Source organism: Ananas comosus, linkage group 18 (assembly GCF_001540865.1).
Source record: "Ananas comosus cultivar F153 linkage group 18, ASM154086v1, whole genome shotgun sequence".
Classification (NCBI taxonomy): domain Eukaryota; kingdom Viridiplantae; phylum Streptophyta; class Magnoliopsida; order Poales; family Bromeliaceae; genus Ananas; species Ananas comosus.
Genome location: NC_033638.1, coordinates 9368711 through 9381179, shown reverse-complemented (window position 1 = coordinate 9381179; position 12469 = coordinate 9368711). Strand labels below are relative to the sequence as shown.

General features: G+C 37.5%; 2 protein-coding genes across 2 annotated transcripts; both read left to right on the top strand.

Annotated features, from left to right (window-relative positions):
* LOC109723854 (patellin-6) lies at positions 2488-4949 on the top strand. The gene is made up of 4 exons (XM_020252341.1): positions 2488-3432; positions 4000-4124; positions 4218-4359; positions 4460-4949. The coding sequence occupies exons 1-4, from the start codon at positions 2722-2724 to the stop codon at positions 4733-4735; spliced, it is 1254 nt and encodes a 417-aa protein (XP_020107930.1). The 5' UTR covers positions 2488-2721; the 3' UTR covers positions 4736-4949.
* LOC109723816 (CASP-like protein 4B4) lies at positions 8274-11276 on the top strand. Its single transcript, XM_020252300.1, has 4 exons — positions 8274-8297; positions 8979-9373; positions 9464-9599; positions 10768-11276. The coding sequence occupies exons 1-4, from the start codon at positions 8274-8276 to the stop codon at positions 10957-10959; spliced, it is 747 nt and encodes a 248-aa protein (XP_020107889.1). The 3' UTR covers positions 10960-11276.

Below are 12469 nucleotides of genomic sequence, written 5' to 3'. Positions count from 1 at the left end.
AATTCTAATTTACATATACGTGGGACAAAATTTTTATGGACATAATTTCTAAACAAGATTGTTTGAAAATTATCCGAATGAGTGTCACATGATAAGTAGCGCCTATTCAAACGCTCAGGAAAAATATTTTTTAATTTCAAAAGTATCAACTATTAATTAAAGAGGGATAAATAGATTAATTCATTTTATTAACTAACTAGTGTTAAGTATTTTATCTATGGTTAACTAATTTTTTCTAACGGATCTTAACGACAGAGATATATTTAGAAATATCAGAACTTTTACAGAAACAATATATAAAAATTAAATTTTATGGAGATATATTTATAATTTACTATATTTATACAGACATATATAAAATTAACCACAAAAAAAAAAAAGCATTCCAGATATATATTCCCACAAGAATCCTCACAGGTAAAAAAAAAAAAAAATCACAGTTTTTACTCCATTGTATTGTTCTCGGGTACGTTTTAGGTCGAGCGTTAACAACGCCGAGGCTCATAATATGGTGGGCCCCACATGGCAGCAGCACGCCACGCATGGCTCGTGTTCCCCCTCGGTTGTTCCATTATTAGCTAATCTCCGCAAAGCATACCCGAAACCCACCACACAACTACCCAAAGGCCCACTTAAATTGCATTGTAACCAGTTATTTGAAACTCGGAACTATTTGCTATCCAAAAATATTTGTAGGATCACATGTTGGTTCAATTCAGCTTTACGTTATAAATACTTAATTATTAATTTGTATATTATTTATTAAAAAAAAGTAATATTATATTAAATATAGTTCAATAAAATGTATTCGACCAAAATATAAATTGTTAAAAAACCTAAAACTAATACGTATTTTTAATTATTAAATATTAAATAAAGAGAAATCTAGCGGTTCGATTTATCAATTCACTGATTAAACTACTGATTTAAACGGATTAAGGCGGATTTTAAGCCGGTTTGGTTTTATGGGCTGAATTGAAATAGTTTGGGCACTGGATCACAATCTTACCAGCTAAAAAAATTCGAATTTAAAAATATTGACTCAAATTCGAATATATTCGTTGTTTTATCGCTATTATTTTTATCTATTAATGTATTCTTTGGTTTTATAAGCATTCAGGGATACAATTTTGTTTGAGCTACCAAACTGATGATAGTGTTCATCATCATTGCCACGTGTACGGGTACAATATCTCCTTCTACAGTGGTTCGTTTTTATGTTGCACTAAAACTGTCCCTCTGTACAGAAATACTGTAGACCAATTTAATACAAGAAATAGGATGAAACCCAAAAAGGGTATCAACATTTATAACTTTTAACTTATTATTTAATAAAATAATGCAATTAGTTTTTTTAAAATTTAAACAGTAAGAGAATGATTATTTAATATTATAAATTTAATGTTTTGTCTCACGTACTCTATCATATTAAATAATAAAATTAATTAATTATTTAAAAATCTTGACTATAAATTTAGTATTTTAACTTTTTAATTTTAACATGATGAGACAAAATTTAGATTTATCTAATAATTTGATCTTCTCTATAGCTCTAAGAAATAAAAGGGCAATTCTCACTTCCTGCATGCATGGCTAATTTTAATTATAATAATTTGATCCATCGTTGATCCAAAATGCATGTATAAATTCCTTATTGCTTGAGTCCAGTTATTAATAAATCGGTGTAAAAATATTAAAATATTACTATAATCTTCTAAATTATAGTACCAATATATTAATAATATAATAATATGAGACAAGCAGGGGTGATCCAAAGTATCTCATAAAGTAATAATAAATTTACTGACCCATGAACAAGTAGTGATGGGTTAAGTATCCATCATCTCAGAGACTCAGAGCCTTTCTATTGACCCTTCTCCTCCACCAGAAAATTTCCCCAGCTACTACTACAAAAGCTACAGAACCTACAAGAAAATGGGAAATTTTGCCCCCCTCTGACAACTTCCTCAACAGAGAGGATCATCAACTCCAAATAGCCAACATTTACTCTTTCTATTCGAGAGGACAAATTCAAATTTGGATATAGATTTTGATTGGTACCAAAGATGAGCGTAATAAGAAGATCTACACTTCTAAAGATTCCAGTTTCTTTCCTTGCATATACGTTACTACATATATCTTCCTTTGGTTTGAAGCAACAAGCAAGAGTGGAGCATGATTTTGCAATGATTATTTATAGTTTGTGTAAACTACGTACACATTTGCTCTCAACAGCTAATTAATTTAATGCTGACAATTTCAACTTTCATAAATTAATTCTAGAAAAATATCAACTAATTAGATCACATCTGTACTATAATTTGTTCTCAGTTATATTAGTTAATTACAATCAACCTGCAGTAATGTAAATAGTAAATGGTAAATAGTAAAAGTAATAATGGGGGTAGTTTTTGGGTACCTTTTTTTTTTTTTGAAGTTGTAACAACTGGACTTTACCACCCACGCTTCACGAGGAGCCGCTTCGAACGCAATAAAATACCCCGTTCCCTCACGCCACCATCATAACATAACATAACCCCTTCCCCCATCCTCGCTCCCTCACCCGGGCACTACCACCACCACCACCACCACCGCACCGCACTGCAACTAAAATTTATTCAAACGAAAAGAGCGGCCCCAAAACGCGAATCCCCTCAAAAAAAGACATATATAGTATATACCACCCGCCTCCCAAATCCCTAAAATTGAGAAAATCGCGACATGGATGCGTCCCCTGCTCAGGAGCCACCCCTTGCCGCGGCGAAGCCCACGAAGCGCAGCCTCATGAGCTCGCTCATGGAGGCCGCGGCGCTCCACCGAAGCTCGTCATTCAAGGAGGACTCGTACGTCGTCTCGTCGCTCAAGCCCCACGAGAAGCGGGCGCTGAGCGAGCTGAAGCAGCTCCTCTCCGAATCGCCCAAGCCCCTGTCGATCTGGGGCGTGACCGTGGGCCCCGATTGCGGCGACGAGCGCGGCGACGTGGTGCTGCTCAAGTTCCTGCGCGCGCGCGACTTCGCGGCGCGGGAGGCGCACGCGATGGTGGTGCGGAGCGCGGAGTGGCGCGCGGAGTTCGGGGCGGACGGGGTGGCGGAGGAGGAGCTGGGGTTCAAGGAGCTGGAGGGGGTGGTGGCGTACACGCACGGGTGGGACCGCGGGGGCCGCCCCGTGTGCTACAACGCGTACGGCGTGTTCCGCGACCGCGCCGTGTACGAGCGCGTGCTGGGCGACGCGGACAAGCTGGGGCGGTTCCTGCGGTGGCGCGTGCAGGTGATGGAGCGCGGCGTCCGCATGCTGCAGCTGCGCCCCGGCGGCGTCAACGCCATCACGCAGGTCACCGATCTCAAGGACATGCCCAAGCGCGAGCTCCGCGGCGCCTCCTCCCGCATCCTCGCCCTCTTCCAGGATAACTACCCCGAGTTGGTCGCTCGAAAGGTACACTTTCTATTATTTTTTATTAAATTTTTCTTTCTAATTTTATCACTCTTTGCTTTTGCCTTTGGTTTGGAAGAGCCTATTGATGTTCAAAAGTATAGTAGCTCTTCTTTTCCTTCTTTTTTTTTCGGTTTGAAATGTCTAGGGACCTCCTAAACTATAGCCCTTTCTGAAAATAGCGCCCATCCCCGCCCTAGAGCAAGTGGCGAAGGGCTTGGTGATTGATACCCGAGATCCAAGTTCGAATTCTAGTTGATTCACATTTTCAACTAAATTTATTTCTAAATGAAATAAACGATGCGGGTAGCGTGCTCCCTATCTCTCTCAAAAATAAAAATGATCGGAGTCAGCATAAAGAATTTAACGACTTTTATTCGGTGGTAAAGTCTTGAAATATGTAGTTTTATTTACTGGGTAGTGGTTAAAGCTGTTAGTTAAATTTTAATGAATTCTGTGTTCAATCTTGCAATATTTTCAGTTTTACTAAAAAAACTAAGTTTCTATTTGTAGTGGTGGTGACTGGTGAGTATTAATTAATTGTGGGTGGTTTGTGTGGCGTGGGTGCAGGTGTTTATAAACGTGCCCTGGTATTTTAGCATGCTGTATTCGATGATGAGTCCCTTTCTCACGGAGCGGACCAAGAGCAAGTTCGTCATCGCCCGTGAGGGGAATGTTGCAGAGACCCTCTACAAGTAGTAATACGAATAATAATATTATTATAATATCTAAAATTTCAAAACAAAAAGTTCAAATTTTAAATTTTTTTTGAATTAATTTTGATGTAGATTTATCCGACCGGAGTTTGTGCCGGTCCAGTACGGCGGTCTGAGCCGGCCTGGGGATCTGGAGAACGGCCCGCCTAAACCGGCCTCCGAGTTCGCGATCAAGGGCGGGGAAAAGGTGTTCCTCGAGATCGACGGAATTGAGGTCTAAAACCTAATTTCGTAAACTTTCAAGGGCCAAAGTGAAATTTGTCTACAGCTTTAATCATTGTACCAATGAACTTTTTTTAAATTTGTCACATTAGGCGGGAGCGACCATAACGTGGGACATAGTGGTGGGGGGGTGGGACCTTGAATACGGCGCCGAGTTCGTCCCCACCGCCGAGAACAGCTACACCCTCGCCGTCGAGAAGCCGCGGCGCATCGCGGCGACCGCGGAGGAGCCGGTCCACAACGCCTTCACGGCGCGGGAGGCCGGAAAATTGGTGTTGACAGTCGACAACTCCGGTTCCAGAAAAAAGAAGGTGGCGGCGTATCGATACTTCGTCCGCAAACCATCGTCATCATCATCATCTATTTAATAAAAAAGCTATATTGTTTAATACCTACTGCTTGTGGCCATAAGCCTATGTGAGGACTTAATTAGCGCTTATGATTAGCCTCTCTTAATTACTAGCAGGAGTAGGGTTTGCTAGCTTGTTCCTCCTATAAGTATGTTCTTTAGCTGTAATTTGAGAAAAGTGTACCATTGTCCTATAAAGCTAGAAGAGAGCTTTTTCTTTTTGCCGAAAACAACTTTGTGCATTTATGCTTGTTTATTGCACTTAATTATTGTATAATTACTGCTTCCCTGTGCTGCAAAGTCGTTTGGGAAAATTGCATGCGAGTTATGAAGCAATTCGACCAGTATATGAGCCTAAAATTGTAATATAACCTTGTGTTAGCAGGAATGTTTTACAGCATAGCGTGATAATAACCATATGTTGTGAAAATTTAATAAATAAAATCCTAGCCTAAATAGCAAAGTAAAAGTACTGGGTGGTTGATAATTGATGTCTTAAATTTCAAGTCTAATTATTTTACATTTATAGTTTAGTTTGCTTTTAAAAGAAAAGAATGAATCAGTAACTCAGTAAGCATGCTACCTTTTTTACAAAATGAATAAATAAATACAATTATGTGTGCGTTTGGTTCGCGCTATCTTTTAAAGATTCCTAGTAATCCAATGAGAATAAAAAAATATGACGGTGTTTGGCTAAACGCACTAAGTAATCTGGTTGGTAATATTAGATTCACTTAGGAATAAGATTCACCCCAAAGTACTAATCTCATTCCCTTAAGAAACGGTGGGTATCCTCATATTAATGGATTGGAATAATCATAATATGTCTAATCTCTTTCTTTCTTCTTACCCACCGGCTAATTAATATTATTTTTTTTACACTCTAACCTTATTTCTTCCTCTAAACTTATTTTTCTCTTTAAAATTCAACTTTTTTTTCTCTTTCTAAACTAAGTTTTCTCTCTCTCTCTTTTTCTAAAATTTCAACTCTCTCACTCCCTCTAATTTCGACTATATTTTTCTTTCTATTTTTTTAATTATGCTCTCTCTTTCTAACTTATACTCTCTCTTCTTTTTTTCTAAAAAGATGTTGAAACTTTTGTTAATATTATCTAAAATTAATTAAATAAATAAATTAATTAATTGTATATTTTTTGTAATATTAAATAACATGGCTAATTAATATTACCGTGCGAACCAAACACAGGAATTTCATATTCTTAGTAATAAGATGAATAAAAATAAGATTCTCGAATATCTTTTATTCCTAATAATCTTTCATAATGCGAACCAAACGCACCCTTATGCTATTAATAATATCAAGCATTTGGCCCTACAAAATTTTTTATTATTAGATTTTTATCCTTTTGGCCGTTTACATTTATTAGAATATACTATTCAATCTTAACGGACCGCTATCATACGCAGATTTTTTCATTTTAAAGTCGAAAATCTAGTAACACCAATAATGTAGTGCCGTTAATAATATAGTAGGCCGGTTCTTAATTAAAATTATATAACAAAAAAAGTGTAAAAGATTTATGAATCACAGGGAGCTGTCCATAGTTCTTAATAAAAGCATTTTAACCAACTTAAAAGGGCAAAATTTTTGTTTCTATCTTGGCATGGTTTACCATATTTAACACTCTACCTTGGCACGAGCTAAAATCTAATATATAATTTTATAAAATATTCCTTATTTAGAAGCTGGTACTTGTATCATATGCGACATTAACTCATTCTCGTACTAGCTAGGAGCTACTAACACCTATATAGCATGATATGATTCATTCAACTAGCATGTGTGTGCACTGAAACTGGCTACAATTTACGAACCTATTCAAAAGATTTTAAGATTCGATTCGAACCCTTCAACAACATACGCAATTGATATTTAAAATGAGAAATCATTTTGGGGTAGGGTAGAGATGCAGTGCACTCCAGCTGCGAGGAAACGCAAAAGTCGTTGGAATAGTGAAATGGACGAAAAGAACACTCGGATCAAATAGAGGTGGAAAAAATAAAAGGTGAATAATGATAACAAAAATAAAAATAAAGTCATGAGCGTGATTTGCGCTGCTTTCACGTTCACCCCATTCCTCGAGAAATGCAAAAGTGGGTAAAAGCAGACGCAAATCATCACACAACACGCCACACTTTTATTGTCACCCGTGACCAAGTCAATCGATTTCAAAATACCTTACAAAAACATTTGTACATTACACAGTACAACTGAATGCTTTATATATATATATATATATATATATATATATATATATATATATATATATATATATAATACGTCTTTTATACTTTCGAAAAGTATGGAGGCTTTCGTATTTATAAGTTATTTTTGATGATGGAGCATCTGATTCGATGATCGGCTTCATTAGGCATGATTTACGCTATTAGAACTATTTAGAAATCAAATTTTATAATTTTTCGACATTATTTACCAAGCGATCAAGGAGTCTCAAAAATGACTATTTTAACGGACAATGTGACACGTTTGAAAGTTCAACGGTATAAAGAATCCAAATTATATGAAACTTTAATAGAAAATTTCACTTAACATCAAGAGTAAGAACAATACTTTCGATTTGAAATTTAAATCTTTTATCACTATTTTTTGTGGGATTTTTACTTTCAGCTGTTCATTTTGAGCCTAATCGTTCACTAGGCAAATAAAGTTAAAAAATTATAAAATTTGGTTTCTAAATAGTTCAAATAGCGTAGATCATGTCTAACAGAGTCGATCGCTGAATTAAATGTTCCATCATCGAAAACAACTTACAAGCACAGAGGCTTTCGTACTTTCGAAAGCATAGGAGCCTCTCTCTCTCTCTCTCTCTCTCTCTCTATATAATAATAATAATAATAATAATAATCGGCTATTATATTTTTATGAGTATAAGTCTTTTGTATTCATAAGTTTTATCATTAGATATATTCTTTTAATTATTTCTACTTGTTAGATCATATTATTAAACCAACCACCCACTCAATACTAAAGAATTATTATTAACCCTAACATAAAATATTTATGATGGATGAACATTTTATCACGAGTTTCTTTTGAACCAGATTTTTCAAATAATCCAACAATATGCTGTCAATCCGGTCAGCCTAAAACGAGTAGGCTGAGTTATATATCTTGTCATCCAATTATCCCTAAACGACAGTCACATTATCTTGCAAATTTATAAACCGGATCCCCTTCAAGGTTGTCACCACTAAAAATTTACTAAATACGCATTATATGAATAAATGATCCACAGTTTTTTCTTTTATCCCACTTAGTACAGATGCTGTTATTCTCATCCATCCACTTTTAATTAGGTTGTCCGCTGTAAGAGACCTTTTTTTTAAGGACGAGCTAGATAAGGATTTTAAATTTTAATTTTAAATTAATGCACAAAACAAATAGATTGTGAATTCGAATTTTGTAGAAAATATGGAGTCTACCTCAACGTACATCAAAACAGAGGCGAACCGCAAGCAAAATTTGGACTTGGGTTTAAGCTCAGGAAAAGAATTTCTAAAACCTTTTAAGCCTGATGGGCCGTGTTACATCTCCAAAAGTAAAGCCCAATTTTGCCAGGCTTTGAATAGCTAGCTTAGTCATACCGCATGCTCGAACCGATAACCATCTTTCGGCTAAACTGGCCTCCATTGCCGATCGCGGCCAACAAAGAGAGTTCAGGAATATTCACTTTTTGTCCATCGACCAGGCTAGAGTGTTCTAAAGTGTAGGAGCTCTATTTTCGATAACGACCAACACATAATAGAGATCCAAGTCCGCTTTTATTATTATTAATTATTATTATTATTATTATTAAGTTCAGTCGGTTTTTCTAAGAAGGGGCCATATTGAAACAACTGTGGCCCAAACTTGAACGGACTCGTACAGTGATTTAATGGATCAAAGCTCATAATTGAGATAGTAAGGCCCATAAATCGTAAAACTAATGTACGGGCCCCGCTAATACACTGTAATATATGTTACTGTAAAAGCATCTTATTTTTTATTCATTTTATTTTACTTTTTTAAAAAACAAAATCTCGATTAGTCGATACATTTTATGCTTATCGTATAATTTTTAAACTTGCCTTAAAAATGAGTATTTTATTATTATTAAAACGAGGTTACTATTTAATAGATTACGTGGCATTTTCTTATTGGCCCATGAGCCTCGTTCCTTCGTTCGGAACCTTCTCTTGGCCAACTCAGCAGCGCGGCAAAATTAGTACGTGGTTAGCAGTATTTAAAGCCCACCTTACTCCTCCTAACTATTGTTGTTCCCCAATTTATTCGCCGCTATTCTCGTTATACCGAACGGGTTATCCTCGTTCCCACCATTGACGTTGAGTCCCCTCTCTCCTCCTCGGCATCAAACCCTAGCCATGGCGGCCGTCGCCGATGGCGGCGATCCGGCGCCGTCCGCGCCACCGGACCTCGAGAAGGCATCGCCGCCGGGGACGGCGGCGCCGCGGCGGTGACCTCGGTGCTGCGGCGGTGGAAGCGGGAGGACCTTGTGGAGAAAAGCTCGCTGCTCCTCCGCGCCGCGGCGCTCCTCTTGTCCCTCATCTCCTTCGTCGTCATGGCGTCGAACAAGCACGGCGATTGGAAGGAGTTCGATCACTACGAGGAATACAGGTATCGTACGTGTGTTTGGAATCCCTAATTGTGGTTTAGATCTCGAACTGGGGATCGATTGGGGGATAATTAGGGTTTCGATTGTGTTAGGTACATAGTGGCGATCGGGGTGCTCGCTTTCTTGTACTCGGCGGGGCAGGTGGCGAGGCAGGTTCATCGGCTTAACGGGGGCGCAGATCCTTTTCCGGAGAGGACATCGAGAATCGTGGATTTTGCTGCGGATCAGGTGTGTTTAGTCACAATTATCGCAATTTCTTGTTGATTGCATACACGAGTTGTTAATTCTTCGGGATTATAACATGTAGTGAGAGAATTTGTTCATTTCCATTGGAATTTGGTGCATAAACCTGTTCGCTTGGAGCTTGAAGAATTTTGGCATATGAGAACTTATTCTTGCTCTCATTCTTATCCTTTAAGTTATGCCTATGTTTCTTCCACTGCAAGTTTAGTATTTTGGTAAGAACATCTGTTGATTCCAGTTCCAGTTGCGAATTCGAGAGGGTTTGATTGAAACAACAACGATCACTGTACCATCTAGCTGAAAATAAGCATTTTGACAGGTCTAACATATTCCAACCTCATGCTCTAAGCCTAAACTGGTTATAAAATGTAAATCTGTAGTTGTACTTTCTAGCATAATTTTCAATCCAAAACTTTATTGGCGTTAGAAGAAGCTTGTGTGTAAACTATAATATCGTGCAAGTGGGTGAATAAATATATAAAAAAATATACTAACGTGAGAACATGTTAAACCAGCCGTGTAAGCTTACCTGGATATAGCGTCATATTAGCGTGTTAATTGTAGAACATAATGTCTCCCATCCTCAACTGTGGTTATATTTCACATCCATCTATACGTAGTTGACTTACAATTTCATGTTCTGGTTTTTCATACATATTTAATGCAATAAGGAGCTGATCACCTGTTAGACTTCTGCTAGTATGCTCTGTGTAACCTGTGGATAAATGTTTGTGGAAGGGACATATTATTTTCTTAAAGGGACTTTTTATCTCATACAAAACGAAAGATATAACAGAATGGTTGATTATATATTCCACATGCTTACTCTTCCTCTGATGTGTCTGTTCAAACGTCCGGATTTGTCTTTTGATTCGTTGGCGGGGGCTTTAAATTATATGATGATACATAGCAACAGGTTTCAACTGTGTATCGCCTCAGTTCCATGTGTGAATTAAATACATGCTAGTAGAGAAAATAGTCCTTGAACATTAAGTGATTAATGGCTTTTGATTGATCTATCTTTTAGTGCGTGCTCCTCAATCTGCACCCAAAAGATAGTTCCTTGCAACATTAGTTTCAGAAAAACTCAATTAGACTCTTTACGTTTGGTGCTTTCGGCTGAAACCAAAGGAGTTCTTGTTCCCAATTTCAGGTGATTGCGTACCTCATGATTTCTGCATTATCTGCTGCTATCCCTATAACCAATCGCATGCGAGAGGGAGCTGATAACATATTCACTGATACATCTTCAGCCTCCATTAGCATGGCATTCTTCGCCTTTTTGGCGCTGGCCTTCTCTGCTCTCCTTTCCGGATTCAAGCTCTCCAAGCAAACATATATATGAATACAAAAGCCCCCCTATTGTGCAATTCTTTACTCCTCCCTTTTTGTGTTTGTGTGTGTGTGTGTGTGTGTGTGTTTTTTGATAGTTTATATGGGAAATTCCCACTGTCAATAGTACTCTCTTGTGTAATTCTTTCATCGTCTGCATGTATCATATATAGTGGTGACTTTGATTTTATACCCAAATATTTTATGCCATTATTCATGTAATAAAGTAACTTGCCATAGTGGATGTGTGTTTGTTAGAGCCTAAATAATAACATGTTTGATAGGTGTCTTTGTAAACTTGTTACTTGCAATATGTTGTATTTCATTATATGTGTTCATCTCTGAATCTTTAATGTGTAGCTTATCTTTCCCTTTTGCTTGGAGCTACTGCATATATACTTTGCTTTCAATCTTGATCATTCTTATTAGGTGTTTACACGTTACTAGTGAAATACGCATACATGCAATTTTTAGTTTTTTTGGCATATTTGGCATGTACCCTTGGACCATGGGAAAACGTCTGCGTCCTATCACTCGAATGATGAAGAAAGTAAAACCATGGTACTAGAATCTACACTCTCAGAAGCTTCTGGAAGGCTCTCCAGGGTTCCGCTCTGAGAATGTTTTTGACCTTGGCTCTTAATTCGTGATTATTTGAGATTAATAGAGAAAAGCTTTGAAGATCAAGTTGACTAGGATTAATGGTATATAAGAAGAGCCTAATCATCTCGTGTTCCCTCTTCCACTTTCAGATGCACCTTTTCCTGTCTACGTCACGTGTTCTGATCAATGATTAAGCATAACGAGCACTTCTATCTATCTGTGTACTCCAAGCCGAGATATAAATCTTATTATATGTTTTGCATCCAAAAATTATTATTGTATTAATATCTTGTCAATTTTTTTTAAGAATATTAAAAAATTTTAAAATTATAGAATGTGGACTAATAAGATGTGTATCTTCTTATTCAGATTTACAGTAACCATTTTTCTAAAGCAAGAGACTTAAAAACCAAAATCCTCCTAGACACTTACGTGTACGGTCCAACACCCCCTTGCGCCCACCCACAGTGTTTTCTAAACAGGAGCGCGCAATTTCAATTAATGCGCATCGCAAGTCTCTCTCCACACTCCATCTGCACCGTCCAATACCAATCACGCGTCCCCCATTCACCTTATAATGTGCCCAAGGCAATAAAACGGCACTGTGGGGTTCCATGAACCGTTTGGTTTGGGAATAGGAATAGGGATAGGCCCTTATCCCCCCTTTATATCCAAACGTTAATTTTTTATCCGAGAATAGTAGTTCTCGGTTATCCCCACCAACATCTCCATTTTCTATATAAAACTTTCTAATATTTTTCTTATCCTCGGGAACAACTCAATTTTCATCCAAACGCTATTTTTCTTATCCCCATACTTGTACCTATCCCTGTAATAACTAGTTCTTACTTATACCCGAACCAAACGGTACCTTTGAATAAGGATAAGATCGGCGAACAAGCGGGTCCACCGTCCAACTA